The 24,389-nt window shown below is 45.1% G+C and overlaps 1 protein-coding gene across 1 annotated transcript in view; it reads left to right on the top strand.

The window, feature by feature from the left end:
* The first annotated feature begins 615 nt into the window (after positions 1–615).
* LOC139540135 (ammonium transporter Rh type C 1) overlaps positions 616–24,389 on the top strand; it is a 28,683-nt gene continuing 4,909 nt past the window's right edge. Inside the window, exons 1-7 of the mRNA XM_071343716.1 lie at positions 616–863; positions 11,182–11,374; positions 22,954–23,104; positions 23,319–23,466; positions 23,559–23,725; positions 23,891–24,028; positions 24,210–24,346. Coding sequence (XP_071199817.1) covers positions 641–863; positions 11,182–11,374; positions 22,954–23,104; positions 23,319–23,466; positions 23,559–23,725; positions 23,891–24,028; positions 24,210–24,346 — 1,157 coding nt within the window. The 5' untranslated portion in view covers positions 616–640. The remainder of the gene's footprint in view (positions 864–11,181; positions 11,375–22,953; positions 23,105–23,318; positions 23,467–23,558; positions 23,726–23,890; positions 24,029–24,209; positions 24,347–24,389) is intronic.

Consider the following 24,389-nt stretch of genomic DNA (forward strand, 5'->3'; position numbering starts at 1 on the left):
CATTTCAACCAAAACATTCAATGTGATGACTCTGAATCAATGTGGAAAACTGGGAATTTCTTATTTTTTTCACGTAAATTTGAACCGAAATCCAATGAAATTGTGAAATGTTTTGTTGATTTCAGGTTGAATTCACATTAGTTAACAACTCAACCAAATGTAAATACAAAATTGACTGTCTGACTGCCCCGCTGTCATTGCCTCCACCTTCCCCGTAAGTTTAATGACAGCAAACAAATATTACCTGGTCATCCAGGGGCAAGAGGGAAACATACGGTGTGCAGTGGACCTTATTCTATTCTATTTCATTCTACATAACTGTCTAATCTTTTTGTGACAGGAATCTTAGTATGTAAACATTTTCTGGAGTATTTTGGGGTGTCCTGGAAAGAAGCTACGTGAGAAAAAATCAAGTTCATGTTTACCTCGAGAGGCGCGGAGATGTGGACTCAGAAGATTCCAAGCGGACACACCTCCGCCAACACCCTATCCGCCCTCCTCCCTGCTCACACATCTGAGATAATGAGGGCCCCCTAGAACTGCTGTCATTATCGCTTACACACTAGGCTACTGTACAACATATTTGCCCGTCTTTATCCATAATCCACCAAAGCAACTGGACCATTGTGGCGATACCAGAATGGGTTGTAGACAAAGCTTTAGGCAATGCTGTGACCAGCCGAAAAATACCAATGTCCGAATTAGTCTTCCAGCAGTGTGTTTCGTATGGCAAATTGCCATGATCATCTTATTCGGCATTTTTATCCGTTATGACCAAGAATCCGACGCACATTGGGCAGAGTATAGAAAATTTCGAAACATTTCCAGTGACATTGAGAACGACTTCTATTTCAGATACCCAAGTAAGTGACCCAAAATGATATGCTCGGTTGCTTTTACATTTCCGTAAGTTATGTTTTCTTTTTCAATTGTTTTTTTAATTTACATTTTATTTAAACACCAACCAGTTGTGATACAAAATAGTAATATATATTCCAAACAAATCTTTGCCAATTTGGTCGTTTTATTCAGAAACGTTGGTCATTAGGGTAGTCATTTTCCTCTACAAAATGATCACTTTTTATTGTCATGTTAATAAAAAAATGTCAACGCATAGCGTAGTATTTTATTTAGCCAGGCAAGTCAGTTAAGAACAAATTCTTATTTACAATGCTGGTCTACCCCGGCCAAACCCTAACGACGTTGGGCCAATTGTGCGCTGTCCTATGGGACTCCCAACCACAGCCGGTTGTGACATAGCCAGCCCAATTCCAAATCTCTACTACAATGACCTGAGCTTGAATATACAATTAAATAGTTGAGCAGTTATTAAATTAAACTGTACATTTAATTTGTTGAGAAATAACATGTCATGTTAAGGTGATGACACCTACTATACTATTCAGGGCTGGCGTCAGAACGAATCAGTTGGATGGGTATTTGATTTCAATAGGGGGGCACTTTTTTTTCACTGCACCTCCTATGTTGCACATATTTTTTAAATAGATGTTATAGTAAAGGCATAGGCGGCACGTGAGTTTGGGGAAGTTCCCAATTTATCCTACCGTCTGCATGCCAGTTATGCTTTTTATATGTACATTTTTGTGGAACAGTTTCATTTCAATAATACGTTTTTCGTTTCTCAAAATCATTGCCATGTGGTTAATTATAAAAATCGGAATTAAACCGATAACATTTAAAAGCTGAATCTAACGCAAGAGCACCAGCCTCTGGGCGGCAGGTAGCCTGGAGGTTAGATTGTTGGACCAGTAACCGAAAGGTTGCTGGATCAAATCCATGAGCTGACAAGGTAAAAATCTTTCATTAACTGCCTGAACCAGAAAGGCAGTTAACCCAGTGTTCCCCGGTTGCCGAAGACATGGATGTCGATTATTAAGTTGAGTTAAATGCGGAAGACACATTTCAGTAAAGGACTTCAGTTGTACAATCCCCTTGACTGTCTGGACATGGTCCAGCAACTGTGTGAATGTAGGTCCATTTACAGTTTCACTTTAAAGTATATTGAGTTATCCCCCCAGTAAAATACTACTTGAGTAAAAGGCTAAAAGTATCTGGTTTTAAATGTACTTAAGTACAGTGGTGGAAAAAGTACTCAATTAACATACTTGAGTAAAAGTTAAAAGTTAAAGTAAACGCTACACATCAAATTCTTTATATGAAGCAAACCAGATGTCACAATTTCCTTTTTTTAATATAAAACATGTTTTTATGGGCAGAGTTCCTCTGTCCAGTGTCTGTGTTCTTTTGCCCATCTTAATCTTTTCTTTTTATTGGCCAGTCTGAGATATGGCTTTTTCTTTGCAACTCTGCCTAGAAGGCCAGCATCCTGGAGTCGCCTCTTCACTGTTGACGTTGAGACTGGTGTTTTGCCGGTACTATTTAATGAAGCTGCCAGCTGAGGACTTGTGAGGCATCTGTTTCTCAAACTAGACACTCTAATGTACTTGTCCTCTTGCTCAGTTGTGCACCAGGGCCTCCCACTCCTTTCTATTCTTGTTAGAGCCAGTTTGCGCTGTTCTGTGAAGGGAGTAGTACACAGCGTTGTACCAGATCTTCAGTTTCTTGGCAATTTCTCGCATGGAATAGCCTTCATTTCTCAGAACAAGAATAGACTGACGAGTTTCAGAAGAAGGTTCTTAGTTTCTGGCCATTTTGAGCCTGTAATCGAACCCACAAATGCTGATGCTCCAGATACTCAACTAGTCTAAAGATGGCCAGTTTTATTGCTTCTTTAACAGCACAACAGTTTTCAGCTGTGCTAACATAATTGGAAAAGGGTTTTCTAAAGATCAATTAAAATCAATTAAAATGATACATTTGGATTAGCTACAGTGAGGGAAAAAAGTATTTGATCCCCTGCTGATTTTGTTCGTTTGCCCACTGACAATGAAATGATCAGTCTGTAATTTTAATGGTAGGTTTATTTGAACAGTGAGAGACAGAATATCAACAAAAAAATCCAGAAAAACGCATGTCAAAAATGTTATAAATTGATTTGCATTTTAATGAGGGAAATAAGTATTTGACCCCTCTGCAAAACATGACTTAGTACTTGGTGGCAAAACCCTTGTTGGCAATCACAGAGGTCAGATGTTTCTTGTAGTTGGCCACCAGGTTTGCACACATCTCAGGAGGGATTTTGTCCCACTCCTCTTTGCAGATCTTCTTCAAGTCATTAAGGTTTCGAGGCTGACGTTTGGCAACTCGAACCTTCAGCTCCATCCACAGATTTTCTATGGGATTAAGGTCTGGAGACTGGCTAGGCCACTCCAGGACCTTAATGTGCTTTTTCTTGAGCCACTCCTTTGTTGCCTTGGCCGTGTGTTTTGGGTCATTGTCATGCTGGAATACCCATCCACGACCCATTTTCAATACCCTGGCTGAGGGAAGGAGGTTTTCACCCAAGATTTGACGGTACATGGCCCCGTCCATCATCCCTTTGATGCGGTGAAGTTGTCCTGTCCCCTTAGCAGAAAAACACCCCCAAAGCATAATGTTTCCACCTCCATGTTTGACGGTGGGGATGGTTTCTTGGGGTCATAGGCAGCATTCCTCCTCCTCCAAACACGGCAAGTTGAGTTGATGCCAAAGAACTCCATTTTGTTCTCATCTGACCACAACACGTTCACCCAGTTGTCCTCTGAATCATTCAGATGTTCATTGGCAAACTTCAGACGGGCATGTATATGTGCTTTCTTGAGCAGGGGGACCTTGCGGGCGCTGCAGGATTTCAGTCCTTCACGGCGTAGTGTGTTACCAATTGTTTTCTTGGTGACTATGGTCCCAGCTGCCTTGAGATCATTGACAAGATCCTCCTGTGTAGTTCTGGGCTGATTCCTCACCATTCTCATGATCATTGCAACTCCACGAGGTGAGATCTTGCATGGAGCCCCAGGCCAAGGGAGTTTGACAGTTCTTTTGTGTTTCTTCCATTTGCAAATAATCGCACCAACTGTTGTCACCTTCTCACCAAGCTGCTTGGCAATGGTCTTGTAGCCCATTCCAGCCTTGTGTAGATCTACAATCTTGTCCCTGACATCCTTGGAGAGCTCTTTGGTCTTGGCCATGGTGGAGAGTTTGGAATCTGATTGATTGATTGCTTCTGTGGACAGGTGTCTTTTATACAGGTAAGAAACTGAGATTAGGAGCACTCCCTTTAAGAGTGTGCTCCTAATCTCAGCTCGTTACCTGTATAAAAGACACCTGGGAGCCAGAAATCTTTCTGATTGAGAGGGGGTCAAATACTTATTTCCCTCATTAAAATGCAAATCAATTTATAACATTTTTGACATGCGTTTTTCTGGATATTTTTGTTGTTATTCTGTCTCTCACTGTTCAAATAAACCTACCATTAAAATTATAGACTGATCATTTCTTTGTCAGTGGGCAAACGTACAAAATCAGCAGGGGATCAAATACTTTTTTCCCTCACTGTAACACAACGTGCCATTGGAACACAGGAGTGATGGTTGCTGATAATGGGCCTCTGTATGCCTATGTAGATATTACATAAAAAATCTGCCGTTTCCAGCTACAATAGTCATTTACAACATTAACAATGTCTACACTGTATTTCTGATCAATGTTATTTTAATGGACAAAAAAATTGCTTTTCTGTAACGGGCTTCCTCCTTCTCCTCATCCGAAGAGGAGTAGCAGGGATTTGACCAAAATGCAGCGGGTTGTGAATACATATTGATTTAATAGACAAAACGGAAAAACACGACAAACACTTGAATAATTACAAAACAAATAAACGAATGTAGACAGACCTGGACACGAACTTACATACAACGTGAAGAACGCATGAACCAGGAAAACAGACTACATAAAACGAACGAACTAACAAAAACCGGAACAGTCCCGTGTGGCGTAACATACAGACACTGACACAGGAGACAATCACCCACAAACAAACAGTGAGAACAACCTACCTTAATATGACTCTCAATTAGAGGAAAACGCAAAACACCTGCCTCTAATTAAGAGCCATACCAGGCAACCCAAAACCAACATAGAAACAGCAAACATAGACTGCCCACCCAAAACTCACGCCCTGACCATCACACACATACAAAACAACAGAAAACAGGTCAGGAACGTGACAGAACCCCCCCCTCAAGGTGCGAACGCCGGGCGCACCAGCACAAAGTCCAGGGGAGGGTCTGGGTGGGCATCTGACCACGGTGGTGGCTCAGGCTCCGGACGCTGTCCCAACACCACCATAGTCACTCCCCGCTTCTGTATCCCCCTCCCAATGACCACCCTCCAACTAAAACCACCTAAATGAAGGGGCAGCACCGGGATAAGGGCCAGCACCGGGATAAGGGGCAGCACCGGGATAAGGGGCAGCACCGGGCTGAGGGACTCTGGCAGGTCCTGGCTGAGGGACTCTGGCAGGTCCTGGCTGAGGGACTCTGGCAGGTCCTGGCTGAGGGACTCTGGCAGGTCCTGGCTGGACGGCTCTGGCAGGTCCTGGCTGGACGGCTCTGGCAGGTCCTGGCTGGACGGCTCTGGCAGGTCCTGGCTGGACGGCTCTGGCAGGTCCTGGCTGGACGGCTCTGGCAGGTCCTGGCTGGACGGCTCTGGCAGGTCCTGGCTGGACGGCTCTGGCTGGTCCTGGCTGGACGGCTCTGGCTGATCCGGTCTGGCGGAAGGCTCTGGCTGATCCGGTCTGGCGGAAGGCTCTGGCTGATCCGGTCTGGCGGAAGGCTCTGGCTGATCCGGTCTGGCGGAAGTCTGGCTGATCCGGTCTGGCGGAAGGCTATGGCTGATCCGGTCTGGCGGAAGGCTCTGGCTGATCCGGTCTGGCGGAAGGCTCTAGCGGCTCCTGTCTGGCGGACGGCTCTGTAGGCTCTTGGCAGACGGGCGGCTTTGCAGGCTCATGGCAGACGGGCAGCTTTGCAGGCTCATGGCAGACGGGCAGTTCAGGCGCCGTTGGGCAGACGGACAGTTCAGGCGCCGCTGGGCAGACGGGCAGTTCAGGCGCCGCTGGGCAGACGGGCAGTTCAGGCGCCGCTGGGCAGACGGGCAGTTCAGGCGGCGCTGGGCAGACAGATGGCTCCGACGGCGCTGGGCAGACAGATGGCTCCGACGGCGCTGGGCAGACAGATGGCTCCGACGGCGCTGGGCAGACAGATGGCTCCGACGGCGCTGGGCAGACAGGCAGTGCAGAAGGCGTTGGGCAGACGGCCGACTCTGCCCTGCTGAGGCGCACAGTAGGCCTGGTGCGTGGTATAGGCACTGGCTGCGCTGGAGAGGAGGAAAGCTCTGACAGCGCTGGACAGGTGGGAGCAGCTGGAGAGAGAACCCGGAGAGACAGCCTGGTGCGGGGGGCTGCCACCGGTGGACTGGTACTTGGAGGTGGCACCGGGTATACCGGACCGTGAAGGAGGACACGTGCTCTTGAGCACCGAGCCTGCCCAACCTTACCAGGTTGAATGGTGCCCGTAGCCCTGCCAGTGCGGCGAGGTGGAATAGCCCGCACTGGGCTATGCTGGCGAACCGGGGACACCATTCGTAAGGCTGGTGCCATGTATGCCGGCCCGAGGAGACGTACTGGAGACCAGATACGTTGGGCCGGCTTCATGACATCTGGCTCGATGCCCAACCTAGCCCTCCCAGTGCGGCAAGGTGGAATAGCCCGCACTGGGCTAAGCACGCGTACTGGGGACACCGTGCGCTTTACCGCATAACACGGTGTCTGACCAGTACGAAGCTCTCTCACTCCACGGTAAGCACGGGGAGTTGGCTCAGGTATCCTACCCGGCTTTGCCACACTCCTCGTGTGCCCCCCCCCAAGAAATTTTTGGGTCTGACTCTCGGGCTCCCAACCGCGTCGCCGCGCTGCCTCCTCATACCAGCGCTCCTGGGCTGTGGCTGCCTCCTTCTCCTCCCGAGAGCGGCGATTCTCTCCCACCTTAGCCCAGGGTCCTTCTCCGTTGAATACTTGCTCCCAAGACCATAAATCCTGCTTCGTGCGCTGTCGTTGCTGTCCATTAACCCGCTGCTTGATCTGGGTTTGGTGGGTGATTCTGTAACGGGCTTCCTCCTTCTCCTCATCCGAAGAGGAGTAGCAGGGATTTGACCAAAATGCAGCGGGTTGTGAATACATATTGATTTAATAGACAAAACGGAAAAACACGACAAACACTTGAATAATTACAAAACAAATAAACGAATGTAGACAGACCTGGACACGAACTTACATACAACGTGAAGAACGCATGAACCAGGAAAACAGACTACATAAAACGAACGAACTAACAAAAACCGGAACAGTCCCGTGTGGAGTAACATACAGACACTGACACAGGAGACAATCACCCACAAACAAACAGTGAGAACAACCTACCTTAATATGACTCTCAATTAGAGGAAAACGCAAAACACCTGCCTCTAATTAAGAGCCATACCAGGCAACCCAAAACCAACATAGAAACAGCAAACATAGACTGCCCACCCAAAACTCACGCCCTGACCATCACACACATACAAAACAACAGAAAACAGGTCAGGAACGTGACATTTTCTTTCAAAAACAAGGACATTTGTTGGTACAGAAACCTTTGTTTGCAATTACAGAGATCATACGTTTCCTGTAGTTCTTGACCAAGTTTGCACACACTGCAGCAGGGATTTTGGCCCACTCCTCCATACAGACCTTCTCCAGATCCTTCAGGTTTCGGGGCTGTCGCTGGGCAATACGGACTTTCAGCTCCCTCCAAAGATTTTCTATTGGGTTCAGGTCTGGAGACTGGCTAGGCCACTCCAGGAGCTTGAGATGCTTCTTACGGAGCCACTCCTTAGTTGCCCTGGCTGTGTGTTTCGGGTCGTTGTCATGCTGGAAGACCCAGCCACGACCCATCTTCAATGCTCTTACTGAGGGAAGGAGGTTGTTGGCTAAGATCTCGCGATACATGGCCCCATCCATCCTCCCCTCAATACGGTGCAGTCGTCCTGTCCCCTTTGCAGAAAAGCATCCCCAAAGAATGATTTTTCCACCTCCATGATTCATGGTTGGGATGGTGTTCTTGGGGTTGTACTCATCCTTCTTCTTCCTCCAAACACGGCGAGTGGAGTTTAGACCAAAAAGCTCTATTTTTGTCTCATCAGACCACATGACCTTCTCCCATTCCTCCTCTGGATCATCCAGATGGTCATTGGCAAACTTCAGACAGGCCTGGACATGCGCTGGCTTGAGCAGGGGGACCTTGCGTGCGCTGCAGGATTTTAATCCATGACGGCGTAGTGTGTTACTAATGGTTTTCTTTGAGACTGTGGTCCCAGCTCTCTTCAGGTCATTGACCAGGTCCTGCTGTGTAGTTCTGGGCTGATCCCTCACCTTCCTCATGATCATTGATGCCCCACGAGGTGAGATCTTGCATGGAGCCCCAGACCGAGGGTGATTGACCGTCATCTTGAACTTCTTCCATTTTCTAATAATTGCGCCAACAGTTGTTGCCTTCTCACCAAGCTGCTTGCCTATTGTCCTGTAGCCCATCCCAGCCTTGTGCAGGTCTACAATTCTACCAACCAGAATTCTTACTGGTTGGTAGGTGATCAAATACTTATGTCATGCAATACAATGCAAATGAATTACTTAAAAATCATACAATGTGATTTTCTGGATTTTTGTTTTAGATTCCGTCTCTCACAGTTGAAGTGTACCTATGATAAAAATTACAGATCTCTACATGCTTTGTAAGAAGGAAAACCTGCAAAATCGGCAGTGTATCAAATACTTGTTCTCCCCACTGTATACACTGCTCCAAAAAATAAAGGGAACACTAAAATAACACATCCTAGATCTGAATGAATGAAATATTCTTATTAAATACTTTTTTCTTTACATAGTTGAATGTGCTGACAACAAAATCACACAAACATTATCAATTGAAATCAAATTTATCAACCCATGGAGGTCTGGATTTGGAGTCACACTCAAAATTAAAGTGGAAAACCACACTACAGGCTGATCCAACTTTGATGTAATGTCCTTAAAACAAGTCAAAATGAGGCTCAGTAGTGTGTGTGGCAAATACGTGCCTGTATGACCTCCCTACAACGCCTGGGTATGCTCCTGATGAGGTGGCGGATGGTCTCCTGAGGGATCTCCTCCCAGACCTGGACTAAAGCATCCGCCAACTCCTGGACAGTCTGTGGTGCAACGTGGCGTTGGTGGATGGAGCGAGACATGATGTCCCAGATGTGCTCAATTGGATTCAGGTCTGGGGAACGGGCGGGCCAGTCCATAGCATCAATGCCTTCCTCTTGCAGGAACTGCTGACACACTCCAGCCACATGAGGTCTAGCATTGTCTTGCATTAGGAGGAACCCAGGACCAACCGCACCAGCATATGGTCTCACAAGGGGTCTGAGGATCTCATCTCGGTACCTAATGGCAGTCAGGCTACCTCTGGCGAGCACATGGAGGGCTGTGCGGCCCCCCAAAGAAATGCCACCCCACACCATGACTGACCCACTGCCAAACCGGTCATGCTGGAGGATGTTGCAGGCAGCAGAACGTTCTCCACGGCGTCTCCAGACTCTGTCACGTCTGTCACATGTGCTCAGTGTGAACCTGCTTTCATCTGTGAAGAGCACAGGGCGCCAGTGGCGAATTTGCCAATCTTGGTGTTCTCTGGCAAATGCCAAACGTCCTGCACGGTGTTGGGCTGTAAGCACAACCCCCACCTGTGGACGTGGGCCCTCATACCACCCTCATGGAGTCTGTTTCTGACCGTTTGAGCAGAGACATGCACATTTGTGGCCTGCTGGAGGTCATTTTGCAGGGCTCTGGCAGTGCTCCTCCTGCTCCTCCTTGCACAAAGGCGGAGGTAGCGGTCCTGCTGCTGGGTTGTTGCCCTCCTACGGCCTCCTCCACGTCTCCTGATGTACTGGCCTGTCTCCTGGTAGCGCCTCCATGCTCTGGACACTACACTGGCAGACACAGCAAACCTTCTTGCCACAGCTCGCATTGATGTGCCATCCTGGATGAGCTGCACTACCTGAGCCACTTGTGTGGGTTGTAGACTCCGTCTCATGCTACCACTAGAGTGAAAGCACCGCCAGCATTCAAAAGTGACCAAAACATCAGCCAGGAAGCATAGGAACTGAGAAGTGGTCTGTGGTCACCACCTGCAGAACCACTCCTTTATTGGGGGTGTCTTGCTAATTGCCTATAATTTCCACCTGTTGTCTATTCCATTTGCACAACAGCATGTGAAATTTATTGTCAATCAGTGTTGCTTCCTAAGTGGACAGTTTGATTTCACAGAAGTGTGATTGACTTGGAGTTACATTGTGTTGTTTAAGTGTTCCCTTTATTTTTTTGAGCAGTGTATATATACTGTATTTACAAAAAAATATATGGGGGATTGGAAGTGATGCAGACAATTACATTGATGGAAGCTACAATCTATCTGCAATATTAAAGCTGATCTACTCCATAAAAAAAATGAAAATAGTGTTATTTACCAGCATGTACCTTCAGCACCTGACAGACATTATGACTATAAGGATGTGTCTTTTACATTTTTTACATCCAATACCCTGATCATTTAAACTTGTTTGCGGACATGGGCCATGAATGTACTGGTAGGACTATTTGTTGCCATGTAAAAAACACTTAGGGGCCCAGACAGACTGTTGTGTTGGCCCAGACTGGCGGGAGTCTCAATCCTGTAGAGGCATAGCAGATTAACACTGATAAAAGCATTATGATCGCAATCACAATCACCTGCACTACTTTAGCTACTTCAATTTCAGTGTTTGCAATGGAGATACACATGCAAGAAGATCCTGTCTTCTGCTCAGTATTGTGATAGAAGAGGATAACCATGTACCTACATCACCACCAGATTATGGCTGTGGGTCAGATAATGGGCAGGTTGTACATATTTTTCTGAAATAGTTCCAGACAGCGTAAATGTATTCAACAGACATTTTGTCAATATAGTTTGATTTAATCAGAGGATGGATATGTTTGATCAAAGACCCATCAGTCATTTCCAGCTCCAATTCCATTTATCGCCTTGGTTGAACTTTGATTGATATGGAACTGACACCAACTGACCCTCTCATTTCCATGCCAGTATTGATCTGCACTTCTTACTCCTTTCTACCTCTCCCCCCCCCCACATCCCCTATCTCTCTCAGGTTTCCAGGACGTCCATGTGATGATCTTTGTGGGCTTCGGTTTCCTCATGACCTTCCTGAAACGCTACAGCTTTAGCGCCGTGGGCTTCAACTTCCTCATCGCCGCCTTCGGCCTTCAGTGGGCGCTGCTGATGCAGGGCTGGTTCCAATCTCTGGACCCCATGGACGGAAAGATCAAGATCAGCATGGAGAGGTTAAAGTTTGACGGCTTTGGTCTAACAGTGTTAAACTAGTTTTCTTGGTCTATTGAGATCAGTGAATACTAGTATCGGATTTGATAGGTGAAAGTGATGTGGGTTGAAAAAATAATAAGCTAGTTAAAGCATCCCTTTTTTCAGCGCAGTGAATTATATAAATCCATACAATATTGTATGGATTGATTTAATTTTTTTAACAAACTCACCCCATTCAACATCAATGTATAGAGCTCTTCTGGCTGACCATTCACTGACTATAGTATGTATAACTTTTGCATGAATGAGTCATATGTGAATGAGTCAGTCATTCAGAACGTAGACCTACGTCATTGAAATCAATCCATAGAATAACATATGTTCATGGAAGAGGATCATGTGAGTGTGAGTGCCAGAAAGAGCCTATTTAAAAAAACATATATATATATTTGACCTTTATTTATACAGGTTTTTCTCATTGAGATAACATCTCTTTTCCAAGAGAGACCTGATCCAATAGCAGCATTGGGAACGTTTCAGACAAAACAACTTACATACACTGACACAACATGAAACAAAACCATAAACACACATACAGTACAACAAAAACATTTCACGTTAAAAACACGAAGGTCTTGACTAAAAACAGCTGTCCTAAAGACGGAGGAGAAGTGGTGTGACCAGTCTGTGTGTGAAAATCCATCATAGTGTCTTCAGAAAGAATTCATACCCATTGACTTATTCCACATTTTGTTGTGTTACAGCCTGAATTCAAAATGGATGAAATTGATTTATTTTTCTCACCAATCTATACACAATACCCCATAATGACAAAGTGAAAACATGTGTTTTTAGAAAGGTTTGCAAATGTATTGAAAATGAAATGTAGAAATATCTCATTGACATAAGCATTCTCACCCCTGAGTAAATACTTTGTAGAAGCACTGTATTGATTAATGTGACAATTGCTGTTCAAATGATTAACTGTTTATAATTACGTGATTAAATTAATCAGGTCATTATTAAATCAGTAACCTAGGGCACCATGGGAAAGTTTGGTTTTATTGAGTTTCTATTTCCCAAATGAACTCAAAGAATATCAGAATATCGATTTTACAACAGTCGCTAATTAATTAATTTCCTCTACAGTCTCATCCTGTATGTCGCATAATCCGGGAATTTGTACAAACCCGAGTCCCACTACCACAACAATTGAGTTGATTATTTATTTACTAACAAGCTAAAATTATAATATAAGAAACACAAACACACAGTCTAGGCTATTGATTAGAACTTAGTACAATGAAACAGGTCCCAAGCGGACCAACACAATATGACCCGTGTTACACAAAATGGGAATTTAAAAATAGATAGAAAGAGAGAGAGTGCGCGAGAGAAGAACACACTTGGGTACATTTCTAAACTATTCTTAGTTTAACCCTAACCTTGCCCTGAACTGCCGCTCTTATGGGTCAGAATATAAGGATGTAATTACGTGTCGAAGGTATCCGATGGGGTATCCGATGGGGTATCTCCTCGTGGACCGAGTTCCTCCTTTTCCTCTGATGGCGGCACTTCTGTTGTTACCGGGTGTAACTCTCTGATTGTCCACACGATGTCAGTGTCCTTTCTCTTAGTGGTCTGTTTCCTCGCCCCTGTTCTGAAAGGGGGTCTTCTGAGTACGGTCAGCCGTGTAGCTCAGGGCTCCAGTGTAGGAATGAAAGCAGTGTAGAAACACGATTCCTTGGAAAGTGGTAAACGGGTGGTCCTGCTTGAGTTCACCCTCTTAGACACAGCTACTCATCCGTAGCATAGATTGTTAAATGGTTCCTTTGTCTTCTTCAACCCCGTGTTGCGTTTTGGGTTTGTGACTACCTCGGACCTTGGCTGCAGCTCGTGGTCACCTAGTCTGCTATGTTAATTCTTAACTCACACGTTTTATACCCTCGGGTCAGAAAGGGGCGTTTCCGTCTTTATGGCAAGTTCTCTGGGCGTCGCTAGTTACGAGGCAAGGTCTGGATTTTACTCAGATCCAATTTAGACAACTATCTTCACATTTCACCTTTACAAAAACATTCTATTTGATCTGGACATTTTCCACACAACGTACAGTATGCAAACATCAGGTACATATTGTGAAAACCTTTCAAGTTACAATGTTTTCATTATCATTTAATATTTAATAACATAACAAAAATGACATTCATTTTCATATTCCATCTATCGTCATTACCACCATTATGGCTGACGAAACATATTGTCCCAAAGTCCATTTATTGCACGTTACTGTTCTGAGGTAGGTTCTCCATAGGCCCATCATACATTCCATCCCTCCACAGTGAGAGGACAAAGGGATTTTGTCTGCTGCCTTAAGATTTACAATGGGTGTGAGATGTCATTAAATAAAACACCTCCATACCTATCCCCCTCCGGTGGGTGTGAGATATATCATCTGTAGGAGTGTGGTCCATGGTAACTTGACCTGAACAGGCCAGTCATGACAGTCCCCCTCTGGTGGGTTAAACTTGGAAGGATTCTGCATGCTGCAACCCACCATAAGAATGACCATCGGATGTCCTGGTTTGTGGATCATCGTAGCAGTCCCCCCCTAGTGGTTTACCCTTGTAGGATTTCTGCACGCTGCAGATCACCACCAGAATGGACATGGGAGGTCCGGCGGTGGCTCTGGGTTCTGGCCCGTCGTCCGGTTGTCCCGGCTAATGGATCTAGGCAGTAACTTGGGCAGACGTTAATAACGCACAACACACGCAATACATCATTACATTTCTTCCCCAAATGAGCGGCGTTGTGGCTTTAACTGGTGGTTGTATGGGGAACTTGTTTATGGCTCTATCACTTCAAAGGAAATTAAACAAAATTAATAAAAACATAAACAAGAGATATACAAAATATAGCTATCACACCATAATCATCTAACTTGGACTATGTTCTATATATGTCCAAGGTCTCTATCATGGCATTGACTCTAATGTCATATCTAGGGCGATCCTACTTGAAGATGGGTAGTTAAGGCATTTGGAAAAATGTCACCCTGAATGACAAAGCTTACATTGGAGACATTACAGGGCTGACCTAGCGAATTCGGGAGAGGAGGCTGGGGATGTTGTGGATGGACCCCCTGATGGGGTTTCAGGATCTATTGCCAACTTTTCGAAAATTGGGATCGCTTCCGTCCCACGGGTGATCCTAGTATAAGACCTCATTAGGTCTTCCATTGCACATGTGTGCCTGTGTACGTAGTAGGTGCGTGCACATGCCAAGGGAAATAAGACCAAGGATCATGTTAACAGTCAGGATACTGTCCGGCACCGTCCAAGAGCGGGTGACAGACCAATCTTTTGACTTGTAGTCAGTCGGGTCAACTAAAAGTGCCTCATCCAGTACGTTAAGATCAACAGTCATTGGTCCCTTGTACTGGATTTGGTTTTGAATGGCTTGTGGTAACTCAAGGGAACGCTTAGCAAAAGCGTCAGGCATTTCAATCTCTGTGTCTATTGTGACGTCGGGAAGTTGGTATAGAGCGAGGTTGTCTATGTGGGTAATCACCCCCTCTGGTACAGTCTTGTTGGGGAGGTTCAATTGGGTGGTTGAGTCATGGCATTCGTAAGTCATAGTAGCGGACACTAACCGTGTGTTAACCAACCATCGCCCCATCCCTTGTTTGGTTTGTTTGGCTTTACAGCGTTCTTCGCTGGGGATAGCCACAAAGACGCTCAGTGTTATCCCTGACGAACGGTTTGCTAGGACTGAGGTAGTGGACGTCTTTGGTTAGAGTACACATTAACAGGTTAGGGGTGAGATAGAAATCTGTATTGTGTTCCTGATAAGCTTTGACTGGGGGTGTAGCAATTTTCACGTGGGTACTGTCGCGCCAAAATCGTACATTTAGAATCGTTTTCAATCTATAGATATTCACCAGTTCAACAACCGGCAGCGTCAGTAAAAATCCCACTTCATTACGATCAACATCAATGTGTATTGGGATTATCGACTCCAGACTATAGGCCAAATGTGACTGTAACAGCCTTATTGTGGTTGTCGTAGCTGAGGTCAATATGTCGTGCACCATTGAGAGGGGCACTAGATATGAGGGGATTTTATTCATGGCCAAGTGGTCCGTAGAAGAGCTAACTTCACAGAGAAAATCCTCCAATAACAATCGAATCAATTGGACATGGGCAAAGTCATGGTTCATGACCTCTATTAGCTTTCCTACAGATAGGAGGGTTTTGTTCAGGAGAGTAGCATGTGTGTTTACCACCAGAATAGTGTCCTGGAGAGACTTTCCCACATGTTGCAACCTGAGTGCCTGTGCTTTCATCTGTTGCTGGATACGGGGCAGCTCTTCAGTAATCTCCCTAACATTTCTCTTGACTGTGGCTAGACTGACTGCATTGACGGCAGTGGTACCTAGGGAAAATAATGACCCTACGGCTGCACCTATCGAGAGTAGCGCCCCGACAAATAGTTTTTCTCGCCTGGGCTCTGCTAGTTCTGACTGGGTGACTGTGAACTTTTGGAGTTGGGCCAACATATGGGCAGTGTCTAGCTGGGCGTGCTTAACTGCCTGGGTGGTCCAGTCAATCCCGGGCCAACTCAAATGCGCCGCAGGTGGAATGTGTTGGCGGTACACATTCTCTCCATCTAGGCGGAGGTACACCATCTGCGTGTGTACTCTGCAGTTAGTTATATAAGGAGTCCTGGATCATAGCGGAGAATGATTCCCATACGGGGTCCGCTCGTGATTACATCTGCTGATGTAAAAAAACTTGACCGTGCATAACTATTCACCCTCCAAAGTCAAAACTTTGTAGAACCACCTTTTACAGCAATTACAGCTGCAAGTCTCTTGGGGTATGTCTCTATAAGCTTGGCACATCTAGCCATTGGGATTTTAGCCCATTCTTCAAGGCAAAACTGCTCCAGCTCCTTCAAGTTGGATGGGTTCCGCTGGTGTACAGCAATCTTTAAGTCATAACACAGATTCTCAATTGGATTGAGGTCTGGGCTTTGACTAGTCCATTCCAAGACATTTAAATGTTTCCCCTTAAACCACTCGAGTGTTGCTTTAGCAGTATGCTTTGGGTCATTGTCCTGCTAGAAGGTGAACCTCCGTCCCAGTCTCAAATCTCTGGAAGACTGAAACAGGTTTCCCTCAAGGATTTCACTGTATTTAGCACCATCCGCCATTCCTTCAATTCTGACCAGTTTACCAGTCCCTGCCAATGAAAAACATCCCCACAGCATGATGCTGCCACCACCATGCTTCACTGTGGGGATGATGTTCTCGGGGTGATGAGAGGTGTTGGGTTTGTGCCAGACATACCCTTTTCCTTGATGGCCAAAAAGCTAAATTTTAGTCTCATCTGACCAGATTACCTTCTTCCATATGTTTGGGGAGTGTCCCATATGCCTTTTGGCAAACACCAAACGTGTTAGCTTATTTCTTTCTTTAAGAAATTACTTTTTTCTGGGCACTCTTCCGTAAAGCCCAGCTCTGTGGAGTGTACGGCTTAAAGTGGTCCTATGGACAGATATTCCAATCTCCACTGTGGAGCTTTGCAGCTCCTCAGGGTTATCTCTGGTCTCTTTGTTGCCTCTCTGATTAATGCCCTCCATGCCTGGTCCGTGAGTTTTGATGGGCGGCCCTCTCTTGGCAGGTTTGTTGTGGTGCCATATTCTTTCCATTTTTTAATAATGATTTAATGGTGCTCCGTGGAATGTTCAAAGTTTCGGATATTTTTTGATAACCCAACCATGATCTCTACTTCTCCACAACTTTGTCCCTGACCTGTTTGGAGAGCTCTTTGTGCTGTTGTGTACAGCACCCTCATGGATTCGTTGGCTTTTCAGAAAAGTCACAGGCTGGTGACATGTTTCTATGATCACCTTTTGTACGCCAACATAACTGGTGAAGTGTTTGACCGCCCAGATTGTCGACAGTAGCGCCTTTTCGCAGTCTGAGTACTTGTGTTCAGCAGGGTTGAGTGTTTTGCTCGAGTAAGTAAGCACACGTTTGTCTTGGTCGTATTTTTGGTACAACCCAGCACTAAGGCAGTGCTCTGAGAAACCGACTTCCAAAAATAATGTCTTTGTTGGGGTATACCAGGCAGGGTACCTCGCAATGCGGGTTTTTCAAGGAAGCCACAGCTTCGTCGAGAGTGCCCTCTCAAACGAATGGGGTGTCTTTCTGAAGACGGGTCAAAGGCTTTGACAAGAGAGATTGACGGGAGTAATTGACGGGAGTAATTACATACTCCCAAGAAACTGCGCACCTCATGAAGGTTTGTAGGTGTTTTGATGTTGCGGACTGCTTAGATTCTGTTAGACTGTGGCAGGATGCCCTCAGCACCCACCAGAAGCTCAATGTAGTTTACCTTGGTCCTGCACCATTGTCTTTTCATGATGACCAACTTGGCCCGTGTCCCGTGTTGGGTAAGAACGTGGTCCATCTCGTTAAGGGGATGTGACCAAGTCTCACTTCTCATGAGAAAGTCGTCCACGTAGATTATCGTCCCCCTGGAGGCTGCGTCTGGCATTGCCTTGTGCAGGAAGATGTTGAACTCTGAGGGGGAATTTGCATACCTGAACGGGCAACGATTGAACGTAAAGAGCTTGTTCAAGAAAGAAAGCCAACTTGTGTTGGTCACGAGGGTCGACTGTCATGGTCCAGAAACCATTCGCCCCGTCGATGGTGGAGAAGTACTTGGAGTTTGCCACCTTTGGCAACTCTTGGTCGAGCTATGTCATTGGCCAACGAGACAACGGAACTAGCTTGTTGAGTTGTCTATAGTCAACCGTAAGACTATTCTGGTGGCATTTACCCGTTGGTTTCAGAACAGGCCACATGGGAGCGCTGTACATACTGTTACATTCCCTGATTATCCATTTAGCTAATCAAATCAAATTTTTATATATAGCCCTTCTTACATCAGCTGATATCTCAAAGTGCTGTACAGAAACCCAGCCTAAAACCCCAAACAGCAAGCAATGCAGGTGTAGAAGCACGGTGGCTAGGAAAAACTCCCTAGAAAGGCCAAAACCTAGGAAGAAACCTAGAGAGGAACCAGGCTATGAGGAGTGGCCAGTCCTCTTCTGGCTGTGCCGGGTGGAGATTATAACAGAACATGGCCAAGATGTTCAAATGTTCATAAATGACCAGCATGGTCAAATAATAATAATCACAGTAGTTGTCGAGGGTGCAACAAGTCAGCACCTCAGGAGTAAATGTCAGTTGGCTTTTCATAGCCGATCATTAAGAGTATCTCTACCGCTCCTGCTGTCTCTAGAGAGTTGAAAACAGCAGGTCTGGGACAGGTAGCATGTCCGGTGAACAGGTCAGGGTTCCATATCCGCAGGCAGAACAGTTGAAACTGGAGCAGCAGCACGGCCAGGTGGACTGGGGACAGCAAGGAGTCATCATGCCAGGTAGTCCTGAGGCATGGTCCTAGGGCTCAGGTCCTCCGAGAGAGAGAAAGAAAGAAAGAGAGAAAGAGAGAATTAGAGAGAGCATACTTAAATTCACACAGGACATCGGATAAGACAGGAAAAGTACTCCAGATATAACAGACTGACCCCAGCCCCCCGACATATAAACTACTGCAGCAAAAATACTGGAGGCTGAGATAGGAGGGGTCAGGAGACACTGTGGCCCCATCCGATGAAACCCCCGGACAGGGCCAAACAGGCAGGACAGAGAGTCGATAATCTCTTGTACCGCTGCGTACGCTGCAAGCGTACAATTTTGTATTGTCTCACAAATGTAGGAGCTGCTCCGGGTGGCATAGGAATACGCACCACATGAATGCTTGTAACACCGCAATCCAGCGAGTCTGTCAACCAGATCTCACTGTGATTGTTAACCTCACTAGGGTACGTGGGTACGCTAGCGTCCCACCTGGCCAACATCCAGTGAAATTGCAGAGCGCCAAATTCAAAAACAGAAATACTCATTATAAAAATTCATAAAACATACAAGTGTTATACCTCGGTTTAAAGATGAACTTCTTGTTAATCCAACCACGGTGTCAGATTTCAAAAAGGCTTTACGGCGAAAGCATACCATGCGATTATCTGAGAACAGCGCCCAGCAGACAAATCATTACAAAAAGTTACCAGCCAAGTAGAGGAGTTACACAAGTCAGAAATAGAGATAAAATTAATCACTTACCTTTGATGATCTTCATATGGTTGCACTCACAAGACTCCCATTTACTCAATAAATGTTCGTTTTGTTCGATAAAGTCCCTGTTTATATCCAAAAACCTCAGTTTTGTTTGCGCGTTTTGTTCAGTATTCCACAGGCTCAAATGCAGTCACAACAGGCAGACGAAAAATCCAAATAGTATCCATAAAGTTCATTGAAACATTTCAAATTATGTTTATAATCAAATCCTCCGGTTGTTTTTAGCCTAAATAATCAATAATATTTAAACCGGACAATAACGTCGTCAATTTAAAAGGTAAACAAGAAAGGCGCGCTCTCGGTCGCGCGCATGAAAAATCTCTGGGACACTGTAGGGTCCACTCATTCAGAGTCGTCTTACTCTCTCATTTTTCAGAATACAAGCCTGAAACCATTTCTAAAGACTGTTGACATCTAGTGGAAGCCATAGGGAAGCAGAACAAAACCAAAACCAAAAACCAATCACAGTTAAAGACTAGTTAGATTGTTTCAACAGCATAGCTAACTAGCTGTCTAAATAACTAGCTGATTTACATAATCTACATTCGCTATGATCAGCTGACAGCCCACGCCTCTTTGCCCTCTCTATGAGCAGTAGACTGTAAACTTGCTGGGATGAGTGTGATTTTACAGAAAATAAAGGCCTATGCTGTTGAAATTTTATTACAGGAACATTAGATAATGAACTATGAATGTTAATATCAACTGTGGTTTCGGGAGGTAGGGTGCCCTTTTCACTGAGCACGCTAATACTATAATAATTCCCACGCTAATGCCATAAGAGCAGTTTCGTATCCTAGCAGAACAAATTGTTATAAAGTAAGATGTAAATTAAGGGCTCTATTAAACGCGCAGTGCTGAAGAGTTGAAATTTAAATGTAATTTACAATTGAGCCTACATATAAAGCATTTAGCGCGAATGCAGTTTGCGAGCCCTTAAAACCTCTTACTGCAGTGGGCTAAATCAGGGTCACACAATGTTTCTTGGTAGGCTTAAACAAATCTACTTTGAAATTGAATTATTCACCTCACACCATGGTTATGGGCTTAAAAAAAGAAGACACCTGCACCATGTGAGATATTGAGTTTAAATGTATTCAATTTTGAGTTTGCATCCCAATATTACACTTTATATACATCACAGAAGACTGAAATATAACAAAACTGTTTGACATAGAAACACTGGATTTTCGGCGTAAAGAAAAAGAAAAGAGTATTAATTATGGAATTAAGAGAAATCTAACATTCCACCCATGAGACCACTAGGTAATTTGACTGCAGGAAAGGTGTACTCTGTGTTGTGAGGTGTACAGAGTTACAGTGAGCTCCAAAAATATTGGGACAGTGACACATGTTTTGTTGTTTTGACTCTGTACTCAAGCACTTGGAAGTATGATGATATTTATTTTAGTTATAAGAAATGTGAAATCTTATAGTAAGTTGTTTATAATGTTTATGATTGTTACTATATTTAGAAAGCATTTCAGTCATTTCAAGCCCTATTACCCCACTTATGTTGAATAGGAAAAAAATATTCGATTTTTCATATTTTCATAATATTTGTACTACATACTTGAGCTTGTGTCCTCAAACGTGAATACACCTCAGCAATTTTTTTTTTTTAAATACCAGAAAGGTAAGTTCCAGACCTTTCCAAAACTATACAACATTAACATTCCCAAGAGTGTGCAAAACTGTAATTAAGGCAAAGGTTGGCTACTTTGAATAATCTCAAATATAAAACATATTTTGATTTGCTTAACACTTTTTTGGTTACTACATTATTCCATGTGTTATTTCATATGTTTGCTGTCTTCACCATTGTTCTACACTGTAGAAAATAGTCAAAATAAAGAAAACCCTGGAATGAGTAGGTGTGTCCGAACTTTTGACTGGTACTGTAAGTATTCAGACCCTTTGCTATGAGACTCGAAATTGAGCTCAGGTATATCCTGTTTCCATTGATAATCCTTGAGATGGTTTTACAACTTGTTTGGAGTCCACCTGTGGTAAATTCAATTGATTGGACATGATTTGGAAAGGCACACACCTGTCCAAATAAGGTCCCACTGTTCACAGTGCATGTCTGAGGAAAAATCAAGCCATGAGGTTGAAGGAATTGTCCGTAGAGCACCGAGACAGGATTGTGTTGAAGCACAGATCTGGGGAAGGGTACCAAGAAATGTTTGCAGCATCGAACGTCCCCAAGAAAACAGTGGCCTCCATCATTCTTAAATAGAAGAAGTTTGGAACCACCAAGACTCTACCTAGAGCTCGTCGCCTGGCCAAATTAAGCAATCTGGGGAGAACGGCTTTGATCAGGGAGGTGACCAAGAACCCTATGGTCACACTGACAGTGCCCTTAAGTTCCTCTATGGAGATGGGAGAACCTTCCAGAAGGACAACCATCTCTGCAGCACTCCAACAATCAGGCCTTTATGGTAGAGTGGCCAGATGGAAGCCACTCCTCAGTAAAAGGCACATGACCGCTGCTACAATTTTGCCAAAAAGGCACCTAAAGGACAATATTCTCTGGTCAAATGAAACCTAGATTGAACTCTTTGGCCTGAATGCCAAGCGTTACTTCTGAAGGAAACCTGGCACCATCCCTACGGTGAAGCATGGTGGGGCAGCATCCTGCGGTGGGGATGTTTTTCAACGGCAGGGACTGGGAGACTAGTCAGGATTGAGGGGAAAGTACAGAGAGATTGATGAAAACCTGCTCAGGACCTCAGACTGGGGCGAAGGTTCACCTTCCAACAGGACAATGACCTTTAGCACACAGCCAAGACAATGCAGGAGTGGCTTCAGGACAAGTCTCTGAATGTCCTTGGGTGGCCCAGCCAGAGCCCGGACTTGAACCAGATGGAACATCTCTGGAGAGACCTGAAAATAGCTGTGCAGCAACGCTCCCCATCCAACCTGACACAGCTTGAGAGGATCTGCAGAGAAGAATGTGAGAAACTCCCCAAATACACGTGTGCCAAGCTTGTAACGTCATACCCAAGAAGTCGCAAGGCTGTAATTGCTGCCAAAGGTGCTTCAACAAAGTACTGAGTAAAGGGTCTGAATACTTATGTTTATGTAAATGTGAATCAGTTTTGTATTTTTTATCTATTTGCAAAAATGTCGAAACATGTTTTTGCTTTGTCATTATGGTATTGTGTGTAGATTGAGGAAAAATTTATTTTAGAATAAAGTTGTAACGTATCAAAATGTCAAGGGGTCTGAATACTTTCTGAATGCACTGTACCAACCTAGCCTGGTCCCAGGTCTGTTTTTGCTGTGTTACAATGACCAAATGAGTTGGCAATTCAGCAAAAACGGATATGCTACCAGGCTGACACCAACCCACTATACATTGTAATCCTGCCCTGGTTCCTTCCTTCTCAGTCTGATCAATGCAGATTTCTGTGTAGCCAGCTGCCTAATAGCGTATGGGGCAGTGCTAGGCAAGTTGAGCCCAGTCCAGCTGATGGTGATGACACTGTTTGGAATCACTCTGTATGCTGTGGAAGAGTTCATCATCCTCAACCTCATACATGTAAGTCTTTACTAAATAAAGGCTTTAATATTAAGTCCTGCATAAAACCTGCATACATGGTTCTCACAAATGGTCCACAGTGATGCTGTATCAAGGTCTGTGCTTGATTGATTTTCTGAATACATTTACCGTTACAATATGATTTTGTGGAATAGATGTTATCCACATATATGAATAAGGTGGCTGGTTTACTGTACTTCATTCTCCCCTACAGGCCAGGGATGCTGGCGGCTCCATGGTGATCCACACATTCGGGGCTTACTATGGTCTGTCCATCTCGTGGATGCTGTACCGGCCCAACCTGGACCAGAGCAAGCGTCTGAATGGCTCTGTCTACCACTCAGACGTCTTTGCCATGATCGGTGAGTCGGATTCACAATAGTTGACGCTTTGCACATTTTCCATAATGGTATAGATGCAACTGTACTACCATGGATCCACCCCTGTCCCGTAGGAACCCTGTTTCTGTGGATGTTCTGGCCTAGTTTTAACTCGGCCATCACGGACCACGGGGATGGGCAACATCGAGCGGCCATCAACACCTACCTGGCCCTGGCCTCCACCGTCCTCACCACCGTAGCCATCTCCAGTCTCTCCCAGAAGACCGGCAAGCTGGACATGGTAATTGACCATATGGTGTGCCTTACATACATTGGCCTGGTCCCAGATCTGTTTGTGCTGTCTTGCCAACTCCTATGGTCATTGGTGTAATGGCCATTCCCGTTTCCTTTTTATCATGCATCTCCGCTCAAGCTATTGGCCAACTTTTCTGTTCCTGTGTTCCAGGTTCACATCCAGAACTCCACGCTGGCAGGGGGTGTTGCCGTGGGTACGGCAGCAGAGTTCATGCTAATGCCTTATGGGTCTCTGATCATAGGGTTCTGCTGTGGCATCATCTCCACCCTGGGCTACATCTATATCACGGTAATGTAGATTATGGAGTCACATCAGCTTTATTCATCAGATTTATTTGCAACTTTCCACAAAATGTGCCCATCGAATGCAGTGAAGGAGTGTAATTGCTAGTTAGAGGCTAGTATAGTAGTGACTACTGACTGGGCTACTCATATTTGATTAGTGGGCATGTATGTGTCTGTTCCCTCAGCCATTCATAGAGAAGTATCTGAAGATCCAGGACACGTGTGGCATCCACAACCTCCACGCCATGCCTGGGGTCATAGGGGGCATTGTGGGCGCCGTCACTGCTGCAGCCGCCAGTGAAGGGGTCTATGGCAAGGAGGGGTGAGTTATGTGATATCATTATGCACATCCAATGGTGGCACAG

The sequence above is a fragment of the Salvelinus alpinus genome, chromosome 15 (assembly GCF_045679555.1).
Source record: "Salvelinus alpinus chromosome 15, SLU_Salpinus.1, whole genome shotgun sequence".
Taxonomy (NCBI): Eukaryota; Metazoa; Chordata; class Actinopteri; order Salmoniformes; family Salmonidae; genus Salvelinus; species Salvelinus alpinus.